The sequence below is a fragment of the Hemiscyllium ocellatum genome, chromosome 7, assembly GCF_020745735.1.
Source record: "Hemiscyllium ocellatum isolate sHemOce1 chromosome 7, sHemOce1.pat.X.cur, whole genome shotgun sequence".
Classification (NCBI taxonomy): domain Eukaryota; kingdom Metazoa; phylum Chordata; class Chondrichthyes; order Orectolobiformes; family Hemiscylliidae; genus Hemiscyllium; species Hemiscyllium ocellatum.
The window spans coordinates 98228542-98250672 of NC_083407.1; the positions used below are offsets into that span (position 1 = coordinate 98228542).

Here is a 22131-nt window from a genome sequence, read left to right on the forward strand (position 1 = left end):
CCTCACTTTCTCCTATGGAGTTCAAAGTACAGAGAGTGAGGTCCCCATTGTCGATGATGAGTCTGAACTGTGCTGGAACTAGATGCACCAGTGTAAAGGCTTTGAGAGAGCAGTGTGTGGTCAACATTCCAATCTGACTGGGGAATCTCTGTTTCCAGGTACTGGGACTTCCCACAGAAGAGAGTTGGCCCGGAGTCACAGCACTCCCGAACTATCGCACAGGTAAACCTTTAAAAATCAATCATCCATGTGGAAAATCTGTCATGAAGGGGTCAGTCTGAGTGAGATATTGGGGTTCAGTCTGTGATATGTTGGAATACAACCTCACTGATACATTGGGGTTCAGTCTGGGTCATATATTAACAAACTGTCTGTAATGTGTTGCGGTTCAGAATGGGTGAGATATTTGGGTTCAGTCTGAATGATATACCGGGATTCGTTTTGGGGTTCAGTCTGAGTGATATTGGGGTTCAGTTTGCAATGTCTGTTGTTAGGTCTAAGTGATGTATTGGGCATTCAGTCTGTGTTATATAATTGGGATCAGTCTGTGCTACATGAGTTTTCAATGGGGGTGAAATGTTGGGAATCACTCTGAGTGATGTTCCTTGTTGGGGTTCAGTTTTGAGCTGATCCATCAGGCTACAGTAATATGTTTGGGTCTGGCTGGGTGGTGGGTGTAAGTACGTGTTTACTTTTGTGTGTGTTGGTGCTTGTGTGCATTCGTAAGGGTTGGTATGTGAGAGTTAATGTGTGAGTATACAGTGGGAAAGTTTCTGCTAGATTGTTTGGGGCATTCTATGTGGGCTATATGTTTACTTCTGTATGTGTGTGCTGGGCTGGAAAGAGTTATATGAATTGGTTTGTGTGTACGTGTGGGTCTATATACTGATGCCATTGGATCAGTCCTGAAATGTGCTTCCTCCTTTATTCTTCGCAGAGCACTTTATACCTCACCCACCTCAGAAGCTGGGCCAGGTTTGGAAAAGGTGAGTGCAGTTTTGGATGATTCTACACCAGGGAGCTGCCATCTGTGACACTGGCACGTTGAGTGAAGAAACTGTCTTTCCATGTTCCCATTCCTTTCCTGACTGGTTCTCATTTTTCAGATTTTAGCTGTTCCTGAGTTTGAAAAGGTGCCACTGAAATATGTGTGGAGTATATCACCAGCTTAATCCAATCTCTCAAAATCTCACCTTCTCCCTCTTTTTCTCTTGCCCCTGTTTCTTTCTGACTCACTCACCCTCCATTTGTTTCCTTCTCTTTTGCTCCCTGTTTATCCCTCCCCTTCTTGCAGATACTTTTCCTATTTTGCCTGTGGTGTTAGGGGGAGCTAGTCTCTGTCTCAAGAGACAAGATGACTGAGAGGTCCAGTTGAAGATCAGTATTAGTGACCAATAGAACCATTGATTGCTCATCTCCGTACCATCAATAAGTGATGGAAAGAGTTGTCAGTGATGTCCAATATCTGTGGCAAGTGAACAAAAGCTGCAAAAACTCAGCACCCACTCATTTAATAGAATCATAGAATCTCTCAAGCATGGAAACAGACCATTCAGCCTATCAAGTCCACACCGACCCTCCGAAGTGTATCTCATCCAGATCCAACCCCTACCCTATCCTTGTAACCTTGCATTTCCCACGGCCAATCCACCTAACCTACAAATCTTTGGACTGTGGGGGTAAACCCACGCAGACATGGGGATAATGTGCAAACTCCACACATAGAATTGCCCTAAGCTGGAATCGAACCCGGGTCCCTGGTGCTGTGAGGAGGTAGTGCTAGCCACCGTGCCACCCCATTTCTGACTGGCATCAATGTGAACATTGTTGATGATTCTGACAAAGAGCCCACAAGTTCCCGTTATACACCTGTGAGCTGCAGCCAGCTGTGAGATCACCCTAGTGTCTTGAGCAGATCCCTGGAAGGATTGAAACTCCAAGAGGTCAAAGTTGGTGAAGTCTTTGACTCCACTGGGACCAGTCAGCAGTTCTTGTTCCAGCAGACTACACGTGTCTGACACTGATCGTTACGACTTCCAACAAATTGAAGACACCCCTCTTTTGGCTACAGACACACTGTGTTGGATATAGTCTCCTGCAAGCTGCATTCCTTTGTTCACCTCGTCTCTTCTGAAGAGATTCTGGTCTGTGAGCAGGCATCTGCTGCTTTTGCTGCTGGTCTACTCATTCTCATCTGAGGACCCATGTAAAGCACTCTAAGTAGCATGCGTGTGGATCTGAGAATGCATAGATCCCAACACATTTGAGTGAAATTTTCAATTACACTGCCAAACCCCAACATACAATCAAATCAGTGCAGTTACCCACATTTCTCCTCCCTCGATTTGTGTCCCTCTCTCTCTGTCGCTCTCCGTCTGTCTCTCAGTCTTGCTCTGTATGTTGCTTCCTCTATTTCAAATACACCTTTGTTTCTCTCTGGCTGTGTCTTTCTAATGGTCTGTATCTCTGTTTATTTGTCTAATGAAGACCTGAACTTTTGAATTCCTCCTCTGGATCTCTCCACCTGTCTTCCAAATTTTTGAAGTTTTTCTTTCAAACCGGCTTCCTTAATTTGACCTCCTAATCTCTTCGTGCGGTTCAGGGCCAAGGTTTTATCTGCTGACGATCTTGGGAAGTGCTGTGAAACACTTTACCATTTTAGAAGAGGCTCTGTAGAAATGCATGGTTGTTGGTTTTGGAGTGTGCTGGTGGTGTTTTTGCTGCAGTGTTGCCTTCCGTCTCACGTAATGGTCCTTTCCTTCCCTTTGTGCAGATTAGGCCTAGTCCCTCAGGCGGAGTCTCTAACATCGCAGCTCCTCCAGTGCTACCCACGGGACAGGAGCTCTGCCGAGGATGCCCTGGCACATGAATACTTCAGCAGCCTACCCCCTGCTTTGTTCCAGCTCCCCGACAGTATGTATACATTCCTTCCTGTCACACCCCTGACATTGACTCCGCCTCACCAGCAGCTCAGTAAATTATTGGGATTGGGTCAGCGATTGTCAAGGAGAGTGGCATTAATGGAAATGTAAGCAACAAGGAGAATTGCCAATCAAACACTCAACAGCTATAAAAGAAAATAATGATGCGTAATCATAAAGAGAAGGAATTGTAGAACATTAATACATTCAGAATGAGAAGATCATAATTAAACTTTGAGTAAACTATAACATAATGTGACTAAATACTCCCCGAACTGGTAAATACTGACAGACTGGGAATGGCTGAGTCAATGTCTGGGTGGGCTACAGGGTTATGGATTTTATGTTATTTTCCAGTCCATTCAGTGCTAGTGTGTGATAGAATCCATGCCAGTTCTGATTTATACTTTTCATAGGAGCTTTTGTTGCCATCCCTCCTGTAGAGGTGGTAATGAGGTCAGCCAGGTGGAGTTCGTAGACTCTGAGCTCCCTGATTGGGGCTGTTAATCTGGGTTCAGTCAAGGAGCCCTGGCTGACAGATGACTGAGCTTGGGGAACGTCACTTGAGTGAAGGTAATTGCACAGCCTCACTCAGGACGTATCCTGGACAGTGGGACACTAGGTCAGCCCACAGCAAAATGTCAAATCAGTGTCAAGCCTTGGTCAAATGGTGAACATTTTCTTCAGGATCCAAGCTATTATAGTTGCTGCCAGTATATGGACCTGAGACGGGAAGAGTCCCACTGGACTTAAATTGATTCAGAGAACTCATCGGGCAGTATCCAGGAGAGTGCACATCTCGGAAAGTCCACCTACATCTGGTTTGGAGCAGTTAAAATACTCAGCAACATCCAAATAAACATCTGGTTAATTGGTCACCGAGTTCTAATGGACCTCTACACCGGTGGGATTGTTTTAGTGATCGCAGAACCAATTTTTTAACAAAATCCACTTTGGACTCCAACACTTAAGTTTGCACAAGGTCTTGACTAGACTGAGAGTGTTTACGAGGAGAGTTTTTAAGGGTATGACTTTGGTTCCTGTCTCTTATGAGAAGCAGCTGATTCAGTTACCACGGATAGTAGTTGTTTCTGCAGTTGTGTGTTGAGGAACCAACTAGAGTTCTTTAGAGCTACTTTAGATTCAGCATTGTTCTGATTGCAGCTGATATCGGCATGGTTAGGAACATGGGACTGGGATATCATAGCAATTACGGAAACATGGCTCAGGGTTGGGCAGGACTGGAGCTTAATGTTTCAGGATACAAATGCTGCAGGAAGGATAGACGGGGGGGGCAAGAGAAGGGGGGAGTGGCATTTTTGATAAAGGATAGCATTACAGCTGTACTGAGGGAGGATATTCCCAGAAATACATCCAGGGAAGTTATTTAGATGGAACCAGTGAAATAAGAAAGGGATGATCACCTTTTGGGATTGTATTATAGACCCCCTAGAAGTCAGAGGGAAATTGAGAAACACATCTCAGCTATCTGTAAGAATAATAGGGTAGTTATTAGATTACTTACAGTGTGGGAACAGGTCCTTTAGCCCAACAAGTCCGCCGAAGCGTAACCCACCCAGACCCATTCTCCTACATTTACTCCTTCACCTAACACTACGGGCAATTTAGCTTGGCCAATTCACTTAACCTGCACATTTTTGGATTGTGGGAGGAAACCGGAGCACCCGGAGGAAACCCACGCAGACACGGGGAGAATGTGCAAACTCCACACACACAGTTGCCTGAGGCGGGAATTGAATCCTGGTCTCTGGCGCTGTGAGGCAGCAGTGCTAACCACTGTGCCACCGTGCTGCAGTTATGGTAGGGGATTTTAACTTTCCATACATCGACTGGGACTGCCATAGTGTTAAAGGTGTAGATGGAGAAGAATTTCTTAAGTGTGTACAAGTAAAAAATGAGGTCTGCAGATGCTGGAGATCACAGCTGAAAATGTGTTGCTGGTTACACATTTTAAGTGTGTACAAGACAATTTTCTGAGTCACTATGTTGGTGTACCTACTAGAGAAGGTGCAAAACTTGACCTACCTTTGGGAAATAAGGCAGGGCAGGTGACTGAGGTGTCAGTGGGGGAGCACTTTGGGGCCAATGACCATAATTCTATTTGTTTTAAAATAGTGATGGAAAAGGATGGACCAGATCTAAAAGTTGAAGTTCTAAATTGGAGAAAGGCCAATTTTGACGGTATTAGGCAAGAATTTTCGAAAGCTGATTGGAGGCAGATGCTCGCAGGTAAAGGGACGGCTGAAAAATGGGAAGCCTTCAGAAATGAGATAACAAGAATCCAGAGAAAGTGTATTCCTGTCAGGGTGAAAGGGAAGGCTGATAGGTATAGGGAATGGTGGATGACTAAAGAAATTGAGGGTTTGGTTAAGAAAAAGAAGGAAGCATATGTCAACTATAGACAGGATAGGTCGAGTGAATCCTTAGAAGAGTATAAAGAAAGTAGGAGTATACTTAAGAGGGAAATCAGGAGGGCAAAACGGGGACATGAGATGGCTTTGGCGAATAGAATTAAGGAGAATCCAAAGAGTTTTTACAAATATATTAAGGACAAAAGGGTAACTAGGGAGAGAATAGGGCCCCTCAAAGATCAGCAAGACAGCTTTTGTGTGGAGCCACAGAAAATGGGGGAGGTACTAAATGAATATTTTGCATCAGTATTTACTGTAAAAAAGGATCTGGAAGATATAGACTGTAGGGAAATAGATGATGACATCTTGCAAAATGTTCAGATTACAGAGGAGGAAGTGTTGGATGTCTTGAAACAGTTAAAAGTGGATAAATCCCCAGGACCTGATCAGGTGTACCTGAGAACTCTGTGGGAAGCGAGAGAAGTGATTGCTGGACTTTTTGCTGAGATATTTGTATCATCGATAGTCACAGGTGAGGTGCCGGAAGACTGGAGGTTGGCAAATGTGGTGCCACTGTTTAAGAAGGGCGGTAAAGACAAGCCAGGGAACTATAGACCAGTGAGCCTCACCTCAATGGGGGGCAAGTTGTTGGAGGGAATCCTGAGGGACAGGATGTACATGTATTTGGAAAGGCAAGGACTGATTAGGGATAGTCAACATGACTTTGTGCGTGGGAAATCATGTCTCTCAAACTTGATTGAGTTTTTTGAAGAAGTAACAAAGAAGATTGATGAGGGTAGAGCAGTAGATGTGATCTATATGGACTTCAGTAAGGCGTTCAACAAGGTTCCCCATGGGAGACTAATTAGCAAGGTTAGATCTCAGGGAATACAGGGAGAACTAGCCATTTGGATACAGAACTGGCTCAAAGATAGAAGACAGAGGGTGGTGGTGGAGGGTTGTTTTTCAGACTGGAGGCCTGTGACCAGTGGAGTGCCACAAGGATCTGTGCTGGGTCCACTTCTATTTTTCATTTACATAAAAGATTTGGATGTAAGTTTGCAGATGACATCAAAATTGGAGGTGTAGTGGACAGTGAAGAGGATTACCTCAGATTACAACAGGATCTTGATCAGCTGAGCCAATGGGCTGAGAAGTGGCAGATGGAGTTTAATTTAGATAAATGTGAGGTGCTGCATTTTGGGAAAACAAATCTTAGCAGGACTTATACACTTAATGGTAAGGTCCTAGGGAGTATTGCTGAACAAAGAGACCTTGGAGTGCAGGTTCATAGCTCCTTGAAAGTGGAGTCGCAGGTAAATAGGATAGTGAAGAAGTGTTTGGTATGCTTTCTTTTATTGGTCAGAGTATTGAGTACAGGAGTTGGGAGGTCATGTTGTGGCTGTACGGGACATTGGTTAGGCTACTGTTGGAATATTGCATGCAGTTCTGGTCTTCCTATCGGAAAGATTTTGTGAAACTTGAAAGGGTTCAGAAAAGATTTACAAGGATGTTGCCAGGGTTGGAGGAGTTGAGCTATAGGGAGAGACTGAACAGGCTGGGTCTGTTTTCCCTGGAGCATCAGAGGCTGAGGGGTGACCTTATAGAGATTTACAAAATTATGAGGGGCATGGATAGGATAAATAGAAAAAATATTTTCCCAGGGGTGGGGGAGTTCATAACTAGAGGGCATAGGTTTAGGGTGAGAGGGGAAAGATATAAAAGAGACCTAAAAGGCAACTTTTTCACGCAGAGGATGGTACGTGTATGGAATGAGCTGCCAGAGAATGTGGTGGAGGCTGGTACAATTACAACATTTAAGAGGCTTTTGAATGGGTTTAGGAATAGGAAGGGTTTGGAGGGGTATGGGTCGGGTGCTGGCAGGTGGGACTAGATTGGGTTGGGATATCTCGTCGGTATGGATGGGTTGGACCGAAGGGTCTGTTTCCATGCTGTACATCTCTATGACTCTATGATATTACTATGAACAAATCAGATCACAGACATGGACAGCTAACCAAGTTCTTCATCACCTCCAATGTGCCATCTCAACCTTTGGCCAACTGAGGAGAAAATAAGCATTTAAAGACTTGGATCTCAGGCAGGAGGTTAAATTCCTGTGCAGTAGTGATCCCTCTGCTCCTGTATATTTCGGACACTTCCACATCCTTCAGCAAACCTCACAAAACAATGGAGAAGTGCTATGAGCAGTGCCTTTCTCCAGAACCCATGACATGAAAGGTGATCCACCAGGAATGTGTCTCCCAGTCTAATATGCCCAGTTCTGCTGGGCAGGACATGATGTTCATTTGCCTGACCCCAGACTCCTAATGCATCTGCACTACTCCGAACTCAGTCATGGCAGGAGAATCACAGGAAGATAGCAGAAATGCTTAAAAGAATTTCCTCAAAATATCCTTGAAGAGGCCAAACATCCCCACTGATATATGGGAGACCCTGGCTTTAGATCAACCAAACTGGAGAATGCCATTCAAGCATATGACTTTTATAAACAGGAATACAATAGGAGTAGGCCATTTGGCCCCTTGTGCCTCCTACTCCACTCAATAGGGTTGTGGCTGGTCCAATATTCCTTGCGTCCACTTTCCTGCCCTTCCCCCATAACCTTTGATTTCTCCCTGCTGTTCAAGAGTCTACCTGTCTCGGCCTGAAGCGCACACAAGGACTCTGCCCCAATAGATCCCTGTGGTAAGATGTTCCAAAATCTCTCAACCACTCTGAGAGAAGAAGTTCCTCCTCATCTCAGTTTTAAATTGGTGCCCCTTTATTCGGAGACTGTGCCCTCTGGTCCTAAGCCACCATGTCAAACTCCACACCACAGATATCCATGTTAGTGAGTACCATTGCTAACTCCACACTGGATGGAGAACATGGCATTAATCTCTGTTTTGTACAAAAATTGAGCTTTAGTCACAGTCAGTGGGCCTTGTTGTTGTAATGTGTACCTGAGCTATATTGTAATGGCAGCCCTGAGGTGTTTGAGTTATGCAGCACTCCCTGTTCCCTTGCTGACTGCTGCTCCTGTGTCTCTTGCAGTGATTTCCATCTTCAGTGTGGCTGGTGTCCGGTTAGAGCCCGAGGCCCGGAATGCTTTCCATCCCTTTCGGAAGGTCAGATGCACCTCAATCCTTGCCTGACATGGAGGGAGAATGGGACAGGTAGGGAACAGGCTGGTGACTGTTCATGGCCCCCAGGAGGGCAAGGGGGAAGAGGAATTCAGAAACCGGGTGAATTGTTCTACCCGCTTGCCCTTTCTCTGGGAGACGAGGTTGGGGGAATTCCCAGGATCTATGATCCCAATTCGTTATAGCAAATTCGCATCAACGAAACACACGTTATAGCAGAACGACCTGTACCTTACACCAGTCTGAAATCACCATGGGGCAAGCTTTTCCTTCTCTACTCTATTTGACTTCAAAATGCACAAAGTTCAGGTGGGGAGGCTGACTGAGTCAGGCCTCCAGACATTGCCCTCGTCGCCATGTGCAGTACAAGCTTGTCTGATAGTGGATGGAGGCAACTAATACAGGAGGTATCTCTAATACAAAGACAGCCCCTGTTGGTGTGTCTTGACACAGGCCTGAATCTCAGGATTCTCCAGGGGAAAAACTGGGATTAAACAGCAGGAAAAGTGAATGTGACACTCAGCTTAACCCCCACTTTAATTCTAACTAACCCTGAGCTGCTCGTGCTGTCCTCCCTCTTGCTGTGTCTACTAACCCTAACCCTATGTCTCTGTCTCCACGTGCTGTCCACTCTCTTTCACTACCTCCCACCCTCTGTTGTCCTCTTCCTCTCTCTCTCTGATGCTCTCTCCCTTTACTTCGCTCACTCTGTCTCTCTTTCCCTCTTGCTGTTCCTCTCTCTCTCCGTTTCTCACTCTCTCTCACTCACTTATTCTCTCTCATAATGTCTCATTCTCTCTCTCTTCCGGTGTTGCATATTCTGACATTCCCATTTGTACAAACACGGACAGGCTTCCACTGGCCTGGAAAGCTCACATGTCTGACAATTCGATACATTTTAAGCTCTGCCATGAATGTCTTTATAGGTAATTAGGCCTGTAAAAAATTCTCCAGATGACCTTCGCGCTGCCCTCCCACCTGCCTTGACCTCTCCACAAGCTTCTGTGGGACAAGTGAGGCCTAGGCTGGACCCAATTGAGCCTCTAAAATCGATGACCACTCGAGGGTCATCTCCCACCCAGCGTCACCTCTCCTCATGCTGTATGTGTACCTTGTGTTCAAGTGAGTTCACCTTTAAGGATTCAATGAGCTGTGTGTAAACAGTGTTGGAACTATACCTGTTCGTCATAGATGTTCAACATGGTAGACACTGCTGGACTGGCAATTGCAAGGTGTAACAGCATGTCATACAGTCAGTTCTGCTGTAATGCAGGAGTTCCATTATTGTGCAGAGCCATGATATAAGAAAATCATGCAATAGCAGTACCATTCAAATTAATAGGGCTGGAATCGCATTATAACCAATACACGCTTTAAAAATTTGCATTGTAGAAACATTGTCCCCAATTTGTGAATCATGCAAATTCGCATCAACGAAACGCACGTTATAGCAGAACGACCTGTACCTTACACCAGTCACAAAAATCTGAGATCAATCAAACATCAGGGATCACAACAAAAATTGCAGCATATTATTCAAGAAACACTTGCTGGGCTGCAAATGAAGGTAGAATTGGCACGTGACTTTCTCGCAGAGTGGTGGAGCTAAAATCTCAGTTCTTTTCTTTGGAGAGAAAAATGAGCATTCTAAGAGGAAGAAGCTGAAAAACTAGTTCGGGATAAATCCAAACGTTTGAATACCATCCCCTCAATGAGGAGGTCTTTAGGTGATACCTTTACTCATCTCAAAATGAATAAAGAGCTGCAAGTGAAGGAAAGGAAGTGGGATGAATGGCAAGTTCTGTACCATCGATCCGATAAGGATATTGCTGGTTTACAGGGTGATCCAGGAGCAGCTCTAACGTAAAACGGATCAGGCTTAACAGGAGCAGCTACAGAAACATCTGCCTGAGCTCAAAGTAATGTTGGAGAAAATGACAGACCTGCAAAACAAAAAATAGCTGGGAATGCACAGGGGACACAAAGGGGGGTATAAAACATTCGTGAGACAGCCCTTTCAGAAATAAATGCCAGCAATGATGCCTTAATGACAGAACCTAACAGGACAAAGAAGAATACAAACAACCACTGAAGTAGGAATTGTAAAAAGTCAAGATTTCAAAGAAAATCATGGGTTTTGTTCGAACACATTATGAAGGAAGAAATATAGTGGACTGACAGAAAGCTAAAATGTTTTGTAGATTTGAAAGAATCTAAGGTATAAAACCAGCAGCTTCAAAATGATGTGGACTTCAGGAACAAAGCAATAAATAAGAAGATGATTCAAACAACTTGGAACAGCTTGAGGAACAAGACCAGTCAGTGGCTGATCCGGAACAAAGCTTGGCTCTCGTGCTTTAGGATAAGCAAATTCTGGAACAAGAACTGCAATCCATGAAAGAAAATCCTAACGTAGCAAGCAGGAATGACAAACAATATCACTGCCCAGAGATGTGGCTGATTTCACAGTCAAAGTTACTGTAATGATATCTGGGCATACAACAAATTACCTATACATTTATTGAAACATATAGACTCGCTTGTTATTGTAAATATTAAACTTCATTTCAGAAAGGAGGGGACTTGTTGTATGTGTACCTTGAAGGGAGTTGACCTTGAAGTGCTGTGTGTATATAGTGCCGTGTATGTATCTGCCTGGCAGTTAGGCTGCTCTGAATCTGAAAGCTGCATACACAGAAATCAGTTGGTTTGCTGTAATCTCATTGTAACTTGTAATGTGTTTTACTGTTTTAAATAAACAAATCCACAAGGTTTACCAATCCCAGATGAACAACTGAGTATTAGACCATTATTATTATGATGTTACCTCTCTCTGCCAAGAGACCCCTCACATTTGCCTGGTCCTGGAGTTGAGCTTTAGATTCTGTCCCCTGCAGGGTTTACAGAGCTGCCAGATAGCCCTTAACTCTCTGAGGAAAGGCCTTTCTCCTGTGGGAGGGCAGATGTCTGGTTTTTAGCTAGTTGAAACACTGTGAGTGCTAGGTGGTAGTAGAGCAGCTGTTATTGGTGGGGATATATTCCCTGACTCATTCCCATGACAGGCAAAGCAACTGGTTATTAACAAGCATTTGGAAACTTCCAGTTTATTGATTTGAGCCTCACCAGCCTGTGCTTTGCTGTGGCATTCACTTGTCTCCCTGTTCACACAAGTGTGGATAATTCTACGTGATAGGATTATCAGTGACTTCACCTCCCTAACATTCCACTCTTTCCTTTGCAGATTGTTTTCTGTGAATCACTGCCATTTAACCATCCAGAGCCCTAACATCAAGAGACTGAAGACCCCTGAACATGTAACCTGGCTTCATCTTCTAAGTTCAGGATGGACCAGCCTCTCATCCACAATGCTTCACTATGCTGCATTTGCCCCAGGAATGTTTAATAGGACTGTGTACAAGGAGCTTTACTCTGTATCTAACCCAGTGTTGTACCTGTCCCAGGAATGTTTGATGGGGACAATGTAGAGGGAGTCTACTCTGTATCTAGTCCCATGGGAGTGTTTGAAGGGGACTATGTCAAGGGAACTTTAATTTCAGCTGAAAAGAGTGGAGACAGCTTTACTCTGTGTCTAGTCCCATGCTGTACCTGTACTTTGAATGTTTGCAGAAGCAGCTTTATTCTACATGTAGTCCCTGTGTGCTGTCCCTATCCTCGGAGTATTTGATGGGGACCTTATCAAGGGAACTTTAATTTTAGTTTAAAAGAGTAGAGGAGCATTACTCTGTATCTAACCCCATGCTGTGCCTATGATGGAGTGTTTGATGGGACAGGTTTAGAGGGAGCTTTACTCTGTATCTATCCCCACAGTGGAACTTTGTTGGGAGTGTTTGATGGGTGCAGGGTAGAGGGAGCATTACTTTGTATCTAACCCCATGATGACCCGGTCCTGGGAGTGTTTGCTGGGGATGGCATTGGGGAAGCTTTACTTACAGTTTTAAAAGAGGGAGATTTACTTTTGGTTTAAAATAGTAAATGCAGCTTTACTGTCGATCTAAGCTTGTGCTGTACCTATCTTGGTAGTGTCTAATGGAGACAGTGACGTGGGAACTTTACTTTCAGTTTAAAATAGTAGAAACCCTTACTCTGTATCTAACTCTGTCCTCGGAGTGTTTAATGGAACAGTGTAGAGGAAGCTTTACTCTATCTAACTTGTGCTATCCCTGTCCTGGGAGTGTTTAATAGGAACAGTGTAGAGAAGGGCTTTACTTTCAATTTAAAAGAGTAGATGGAGTTTTACTCTATGCTGTCTCTATCCTGGGAATGTTTGTTGGGGATAGCGTAGAGGGAGCTTGGTTTATGTTTGTATTTTTACTCGATCGAATCCCTGTATACCTGTCGTGGGAATGTTTAATGGGGACATTGTAGAGGGAGCTTCACTCTGTATTGAATCCCATGCTGGGAGTGTTTAATGGGACAGTGTAGAGGGAGCTTTATTCCATTTATAACCTTGTGCTGTCTCTGTCCTGGAAGTGTTTAATATGACAGTGCAGAGAAGAACTTTACTCTTTATCTAATCCCACGCTGTCCCTATTCTGTTGTTGTGGAAATAAGTGCCAGAATTTGAGTGCAGTGTCACTTGTTTACTTGTTAAACTCATGACAATTTAAAACACAGCGGAGAGTTTTGGTGGCTGAAGCATGTGTGATCCAGACAGCTGTCAGCTGTGGGCTTGTTGGGGGGGATAGGTTGTAGTCTTTGAATTTTAGTTAGTTTCAGTACTAGACACTGAAACTGACTTTAAACCATGCCGTGACCAATCAGTGTGTGCGATGCACACCAAGGTCACTTTGCCTGCCCTCACTCTCAATCCTGGCCTACACTTAAAGAATGGGTCACCTGAATGGGTCATGGAGAATGGCTTTCCCTTTGGACCATATTTTAGCAAGGTGTCTGCACCTCCCCTACCCCCAGGGTGAAGGGCTGAGATGGATTTGGGGTTTTGGGGAGATGTCATACAGGATTGAACTTAATAAAACCGACCCACCACATCGGAACTAGCTTGTTTGTTCCATTCTACTGTGAAGACCATCGCAGTTTATTGGAGGAAGTTTAATCCGAGTGGCCTTCCCAGGGTGCCCAAGTTGAAGGCCTGCTGCTTCTTTTGTGATTGCCTGCCCCTCTTGGTAGGCCAATGAGCCACATCTGTGTTGGTATCCCTCTCTGAGACATTCCGTTATCCTGGCATGAGGGATGCAACACACAGTTCAGATTTTTTGCTGCTGGCCACAGCAAAGTCTGTCTAAAGGGTCCCCTAACACAATTGATCTATTGGAACCCGACGTACCCCTCATTGCATTAGAGCCGGTCTCAATACCAGAAACTTGGCTGTTTGTGCTACATTCCCCTGTGAATTGATCACCCCCTACATTTTCCAAAACAGCACACTTGCTTGAAATGGGTATAGCCACAGAAGACTCCTGCACTAACTGCCTACCTCTCTTACCATTCCTGGAGTTAATCCATCTATGTGATTGTATCTGAGACTCTTCCCCACCCAACCCCCCCTTCCTATAGCTGCCATCCATCATACACCGTTGACGTTGCAAATTCCTCATTGCCTCTAACTGTCTCTCCAACCGATCCATTCGATCTGATAGGATTTGCAACCAACAGTATTTATTGCAGATATGACCCACAGTAACCTGTAAACTCTCCTCAAACTCCCACATCTGACAAGAAGTGCATATTACTCTACTAAAGGCCATTTTTGTTCCTTCACAATCTACAGACCCAGAAAAAAAATCACCATATTATTCCTCTACAAAACACTGCTCCAGGTTAAATTATTAGTTACGGCTTATATTTTAAGTTCAATCAAGAGATATATCTCAAAAAACATATAATCAAGAAAGAACCCACTCTACTCACTACTGCAGACTTTCTGTAGGCTACACTTAAAATAATTCACTTATCTGTTTCTGTGCTGTGACTTCGCCCAAATGGTTCCTCCAAGATCAGTTGTGAAATTCACTGTTTGTTAATTTTCCCAGATGCACTCTAATGTCCAGCGATACATGAATTCAAGCAGCAAAGGCAGTAACTGTGCAGGTTCACTGCTGTGTCAGTTTCTTTCTCTCTCCTGCACTGACCTCACCATGTGCTTCCTTTGTCTGTACCTCTCCCTTTTAAAACTGCTGTTGTTTTGACTTTTTTTTTCTCCAAAGTTCCAAAACAATGCAACAGCAGATAAAACAGTAATTACCGCTTCTGGAATTTGAGGAAATCACCTTCAACACCTGGGAGATTTGCTAAAGCTGCTTGGGAGGATTTAAACTAGTAAGGTGGGGGGGTGGGACCCAAGGAGATCATGAAGAAAGAGATCAATCTGAGACTGGGACAGTTGAGAACAGAAGCGAGTCAAACAGTCAGGGCAGGCAGGGGCAAGTTAGGACCAATAAATTAAACTGCATTTATTTCAATGCAAGGGGCCTAACAGGGAAGGCAGATGAACTCAGGGCATGGTTAGGAACATGGGACTGGGATATCATAGCAATTACAGAAACATGGCAGGACTGGCAGCTTAATGTTCCAGGACACAAATGCTACAGGAAGGGTAGAAAGGGAGGCAAGACAGGAGGGAGAGTGGCATTTTTTGATAAAGGATAGCATTACAGCTGTGCTGAGGGAGGGTATTCCTGGAAATACATCCAGGGTAGTTATTTGGGTGGAACTGAGAAATAAGAAAGGGATGATCACCTTATTGGGATTGTATTATAGACCCCCTAAGAATCAGAGGGAAATTGAGAAACAAGTTTGTAAGGAGATCTCAGCTATCTGTAAGAGTAATAGGGTGGTTATGGTAGGGGACTTTAACTTTCCAAACATAGACAGGGACTGCCTAGTGTTAAGGGTTTAGATGGACAGGAATTTGTTAAGTGTGTACAAGACAATTTTCTGATTCAGTATGTGGATGTATCTACTAGAGAAGGTGTAAAACTTGACCTACTCTTGGGAAATAAGGCAGGGCAGGAGACTAACGTGTGAGTCGGGGAGCACTTTGGGGCCAGCGACCATAATTCTATTAGATTTAAAATAATGATGGAAGAGGATAGACCTGATCTAAAAGTTGAAATTCTAAATTGGAGAAAGGTCAATTTTGACGGTATTAGGCAAGAACTTTCGAAAGCTGATTGGGGCAGATGTTTGTAGGTAAAAGACGGCTGGAAAATAGGAAACTTTCAGAAATGAGATAACAAGAATCCAGAGAAAGTATATTCCTGTCAGGGTGAAAGGGAAGGCTGGTAGGTATAGGGAATGCTGGGTGATTAAAGAAATTGAGGGTTTGGTTAAGAAAAAGAAGGAAGCATATGTCAGATATAGACAGGATAGATCGAGTGAATCCTTAGAAGAGTATAAAGGCAGTAGGAGTATACTTAAGAGGGAAATCAGGAGGGCAAAATGGGGACATGTGATAGCTTTGGCAAATAGAATTAAGGAGAATCCAAAGGGTTTTTACAAATACATTAAGGACAAAAGGGTAACTAGGGAGAGAATAGGGCCTCTCAAATATCAGCAAGGTGGCCTTTGTGTGGAGCTGCAGAAAATGGGTGAGTTAGTAAACGAGTATTTTGCACCAGTATTTACTGTGGAAAAGGACAAGGAAGATATAGAGTGTAGGGAAATAGATGGTGACATCTTGAAAAATGTCCATATTACAGAGGAGGAAGTGCTGGATGTCTTGAAAAGCATAAAGGTGGATAAAGTCCTCAGGACGTGATCAGGTGTGCCCTAGAACTCTTTGGGAAGCTAGGGAAGTGATTGCTGGGCCTCTTGCTGAGATATTTGTATCATCAATAGTCACAGGTGAGGTGGCGGAAGACTGGAGGTTGGCTAACGTGGTGCCACTGTTTAAGAAGGGTGGTAAAGACAAGCCAGGGAACTATAGACCAGTGAGCTTGAATTCGGTGGAGGGAATCCTGAGGGACAGGATGTACATGTATTTGGAAAGGCAAGGATTGATTAGGGATAGTCAACATGGCTTTGTGCATGGGAAATCATGTCTCACAAACTTGATTGAGCTTTTTGAAGAAGTAACAAAGAGGATTGATGAGGGCAGAACGGTAGATGTGATCTATATGGATTTCAGTAAGGCATTCGACAAGGTTCCCCATGGGAGACTGGTTAGCAAGGTTAGGTCTCATGGAATACAGGGAGAACTAGCCATTTGGATACAGAACTGGCTGAAAGGTGGTGGTAGTAAAGGGTTGTTTTTCAGACTGGAGGCCTGTGACCAGTGGAGTGCCACAAGGATCTGTGCTGGGTCCACTACTTTTTGTCATTTACATAAATGATTTGGATGTGAGCATAAGAGATACAGTTAGTAAGTTTGCAGATGACACCAGAATTGGAGGTGTAGTGGACAGCGAAGAAGGTTACCTCAGATTACAATAGTATCTTGATCAGCTGGGCCAATGGGCTGAGAACTGGCAGATGGAGTTTAATTCAGATAAATGTGAGGTGCTGCCTTTTGGGAAAACAAATCTTAGCAGGACTTATACACTTAATGGTAAGGTCCTAGGGAGTATTGCTGAACAAAGAGACCTTGGAGTGCAGGTTCATAGCTCCTTGAAAGTGGAGTTGCAGGTGGAGATAGGATAGTGAAGAAGGAGTTTGGTATGCTTTCCTTTATTGGTCAGAGTATTGAGTACAGGAGTTGGGAGGTCATGTTGCGGCTGTACAGGACATTGGTTAGACCACTGTTGGAATATTGCATGCAATTCTGGTCTCCTTCTTATCGGAAAGACGTTGTGAAACTTGAAAGGGTTCAGAAAAGATTTACAAGGATGTTGCCAGGGTTGGAGGATTTGAGCCATAGGGAGAGACTGAACAGGCTGGGGCTGTTTTCCCTGGAGCGTCGGAGGCTGAGGAGTGACCTTATAGAGGTTTACAAAATGATGAGGGGGATGGATAGGATAAATAGAAAAAGTATTTTCCCTGGGGTGGGGGATACCAGAGTTAGAGGGCATAGGTTTAGGGTGAGAGGGGAAAGATATAAAAGAGACCTAAGGGGCAACTTTTTCACACACAGGGTGGCATGTGTATGGAATGAGCTGCCAGAGGATGTGGTGGAGGTTGGTACAATTGCAGCATTTAAAAGGCATTTGGATGGGTATATGAATAGGAAAGATTTGGAGGGATATGGGCCGGGTGCTGGCAGGTAGGACTAGATTGGGTTGGGATATCTGGTCAGCATGGATGGGTTGGACCAAAGGGTCTGTTTCTGTGCTGTAGATCTCTATGGTATCACATCTGACGAGAGGGCCAGTTAGGTTTACCAATTCAAACAAAAGTTCCCCTTCCTGTTTACAAAATAAAGTTTTACATGAGCCCATCTTTCACCTGCAGGTTGGAATTATTCCAAGGCTTGTGTTTTGGGACTGATTGGAGGTGATTTTCCATTATTGCTCTGCATGATCCTTGGACAATTTCTCAATGTACAAGAATCGTTTTACCCTGTGCGTGTACAGGGTCAGAAATGGATCTTCTTTAACACCTTTCTGACCCCCTCAGAACAGAAATAAATGAAACTATTAGCTGCAGCAAAATCTAGGATGAAGACGTTTATTTTGAAAAGGTATCTGGAAGTTCTCCCCGTTCTGCTGACCCCACCAACATCAATTAACAGATTATTTGATCATGGTCTGCATGCCAGAAACTGTGGATTGAAATTCCCCCATTAATACCATGACTAAACTTCAAAATACTTCCTGAGCTACAAAGTGCTTTGGAACACACTGAGGTCATGAAAGGCACTTTGTACATGCAAGTCCTTCTGAAACTATTTCCCAAAATCATGAACTCTCCTAGCTAAATGCGTACCATGTGTTCCATCCTCACTGTCCCCATGTGCATCTGATTCTTTGATATGAGAGTTAGCTTGGATGGCTGGTTTCCAATACAATGTGACATGACCAGCGGGGATTCAATTCCCACATCAGCTGAAGATACCATCTAGGCTTCTCCTTCTCAATTTCTCCCCTTGCTGGAGATGTGTTGACCCTCAGGTTAAACCACCACTCTCTAATGAGAGAGTAGCCCTGTCATCTGTTAAGATAATGGTGACTTTACCTTTATTTCCTGGTACTGTGATGTTCATCACATCCCATAGTGTGACACAGTCTTGTTGTTGAGAGTTAGGGTTGAGATCCTCTAGCACTGTTGAAGAAACATAGTACCATGTTTATTTAATGACAGCACATTACTTTGCAAGAATGGTCCACCATAGGTAGAAATTGTCCTAAACACTGCCTCTTAGAGCCTGGGCTGAGGGTTCTGGACATTATTGGCTCTTGTCCATTGTGTCTATACAAAACAAAGGGCGCTGTGAAGAATTCTGTGTCGAACTAAACCTTATCTGATAGGGCTGTCTTTCTGATGGAATTTCCAGTTGGTTCAAATCAATGAGAACTTTTTTTTACACGTTGAAGGAAGGTGCGGTTAATTCTCTGAGCTGGCAGACTGATTCGTTATGACCTATTCGACTCTGTTGTTGAGTTTAGGTCCAACATCCAAGTAATGAGAAACCCCCAGGGAAATTAGCAATTTATATTTTCTCCTTATGATTATGGCAATGCGCTGATCATTTGAAAGAGCAACACCGAGTGACTGGACACACACACACACAGACAGTTTTGTTACTCAATGGTTGCCCAGCCCTTTAAGGTGCTGTAGGACCTGGTAATGCAGTAAACATATCGACAAAGGAGTAAGGAATACCTTGGACACCTAAGTGCAGGGTACTCTCTCTCTCCCAAAGACCAACCCCTTCTCAAATCGGAAACTGGTTCTTATAAATATTTGAATCTGCTAGTTCAGACATGTTATGATATACCTCTGGAGGAGGTAAGACCGGAAGCTAGGCCTCCAGTCTGAGCAGTAGGAACACAGCCATTGTGCTGCAAGATCTTTCTTGAATTAGGTCTTGCATATGTGCCTTAACCCTTACCACATTACTGTCAGCTGCTCTTAGTCACAAGGCAAAAGTGAGGACTGCAGATGCTGGAAACCAGAGTTTAGATCAGAGTGGTGCTGGAAAAGCACAGCAGGGCAGGCAGCATCCGAGGAGCAGGAAGATCGACTTTTCAGGCAAAAGCTCTTCATCAGGAAGGAATTCCTGATGAAGGGCTTTTGCCCAAAATGTCAATTTCCCTGCTCCTCAGATGCTACCTGACTTGCTGTGCTTTACCAGCACCACTCTGATCTAAACTCTGCTCTTAGTCACAAGCAGAGTACACGCAGATGCACACTCAACTGATACAACATTAGCACCAATAGTCCAGATGGAGATCTTGTCCAGGAACTGCAGTGTTCCTGGACAAGGTGTTCATGAATGGAACACCACCTCTAGACTTCCAGACCTCTGGCCTGATGAGCGGGAGCTTGTTTATGTTGGAAAAGCAGGCAGTGAACTTGAAGGACTAGAGGAGACCCATCCAAGTTGAAGATTTAAGGGTGCAGTGCTGGAGGGACTCTTCAGGAGAGGGTGGTGTCGGAGAAAGCTACCTGTAGTTCAAGCCAGGCCAGGCTGGCCTGGGCTGGGTCCGGTTCAGGGAATGGGGGAGAGATTGAATGAATAGATACTGAGTGGGACAGAAGAAAGGATAGGTTAGAGGAGCCACATGATTCACTGGAAAAAAGGAGCCTTCCGGTGATTCTGGAAAACAGGAAGAAAAATGGTAAAGAGGACACTTTAAAAACTGGAAATTGAATGTGAAAATGTCAGAGGGCATAGAGAGAAAGAGAGAGAAAACACATGAATAGGAAGAAAGAGAAAATAATGAAAAAGATAGGAAAGAGAGAGACAGCAAGAAAAGTAAAGCAACAACAGAAAAATAGAATATAGGAGAAAGGATGATCACAACATAACAAATTAGAAGCCATTTGACCCGTGAGCCTGCTCCATCATGCAATAAAATCATGGTTCAACTCCACTTTCTTGCTCAATTTCAGATCTCTTAATTGCCTGAATGCTCAAAAGTCTATGGATCTCAGTCTCTAACATACTCCTTGCCTGATCACCCATAGCCGTATGCGGCAGTGAATTCTAAAGATTTAACAACTGAATGAACAAGCTTCTTTATCCTAAATGGCCAAGGCCTTATTCCGAGATGGTGATCCCCATGTTCTGGACTCCCCCAGGCAGAGAAAACAGCCTCCAAGCATGCTATACATTTCAATAACATCAACACTCATTCTTCTGTGCTGCAGAGAATATTTCGACCATTCTACTCTATCAGTGTTTATAAAACAGCTGTCTCATTCCAATGACCCTTTAATGCATATTCTAAGTCTCCTTGCTATAGGAAGGATGTTGTGAAAGTTGAAAGGGTTCAGAAAAGATTGACAAGGATGTTGCCAGGGTTGGAGGATTTGAGCTATGGGGAGAGGCTGAATAGGTTGGGGCTGTTTTCCCTGGAGCGTCGTAGGCTGAGGGGTGACCTTATAGAGGTTTATGATGAGGGGCATGGTTAGGGTGAATAGTCAAGTTCTTTACCCCAGGGTTGGGGAAGCCAGAATTAGAGGGCATAAGTTTAAGGTGAGAGGGGAAAGATTTAAAAGGGACCCAAGGAGCAACTTTTTTGAACAGAGGGTGGTGCGTGTATGGAATGAGTTGCCAGAGGAAGAGGTGGAGGCTGGTACAATTACACCATTTAAAAGGCATCTGGACAGATATATAAATAGGAAAGGTTTAGAGGGATATATGGCAAATGGTGACAAATGGGGTTAGATTAATTTAGAATATCTGGTTGGCATGGATGAGTTGGTCTGAAGGGTCTGTTACTGTACTGTACATTTCAATGACTCTAAAGTAAGAAAGTATTTCCTTTGGTGTAAAGACCAAAACTGTGTACAATACATCAACTCTCGTTATAATTTGCTGCAAAAGTTTCCTTACTTATATACTTCTAACTGAGGCAGAATGCAGCTTCCTCCCCCCACTTATGCAGCTTAGTAGCAACCAGATGCAGGGTAATTAATCGCAGTGCATGCACCAACTAAACATCACACAACTAACCACAGCACACTCCCTTAATTACAGGGAGACCCACCCTTCCTAAGGTAAAGTGTGCAGTCACATTTGTGGCTGGGTCCATTCCAAACAGAGTTAAAAGAATTTGTACAGGGTAATAAGGAATTACCAGAGAAAACAAACAAATACTTGGTGTTTGTCTTAATTGAGGAAAATGCAAAAAGCCTCCCAGGTGTAATGAAGAATCTAGAAACTGCAACGTATTAGTAAAAAAATGCAGAAGCGGTTAAATTAATGGGAACTAAAGTGAATGAATACCTGAATGAATCTATATCACAGAGGTGGCTGCAGGGATAGTCAAGACATTGATGGTCATCTTGCACTATTCCGCATGCTGTAGAATGAGCATGATGAGGATTGGATGGTCAAGGTAACCCCACTATTTAAGAGAGGATGAACAGAGAAGAAGGTGGTCTTGTTATCCTGCAGTGTTACAGGGAAAATGCTTGATTCCATAGTAAAAGATGCAATTACAGGACAATTTGAAACTAATGTTAAGGTTAGGCAGAGTCAACTTGAATTTGTGAAAAGGAAATTATGTTTGACCAAGTTATTGGAGCTTTTTGAGGATGTAACTTGCAGTATAAGTAAGGAAAACTGGTGAATGTGATATATTTAAATTTTCAGAAGGCTTTTGATGA

General features: G+C 43.8%; 1 protein-coding gene across 4 annotated transcripts in view; it reads left to right on the plus strand.

Moving 5' to 3' along the window:
- The window catches only part of cdk15 (cyclin-dependent kinase 15), a 31905-nt gene extending 17721 nt beyond the window's left edge, over window positions 1-14184 (plus strand). For 2 of the 4 annotated variants that reach the window (XM_060828073.1, XM_060828077.1), the window contains 5 exons: window positions 159-222; window positions 938-986; window positions 2774-2913; window positions 8351-8424; window positions 11681-14184. In XM_060828073.1, the coding sequence (XP_060684056.1) occupies window positions 159-222; window positions 938-986; window positions 2774-2913; window positions 8351-8424; window positions 11681-11725 (372 nt within the window). In that variant the 3' untranslated portion in view covers window positions 11726-14184. Of the gene's footprint in view, window positions 1-158; window positions 223-937; window positions 987-2773; window positions 2914-8350; window positions 8473-11680 lie in introns of all 4 variants that reach the window. The other 2 variants (XM_060828074.1, XM_060828076.1) reach the window with 2 other exon arrangements.
- Window positions 14185-22131: the final 7947 nt, after the last annotated feature.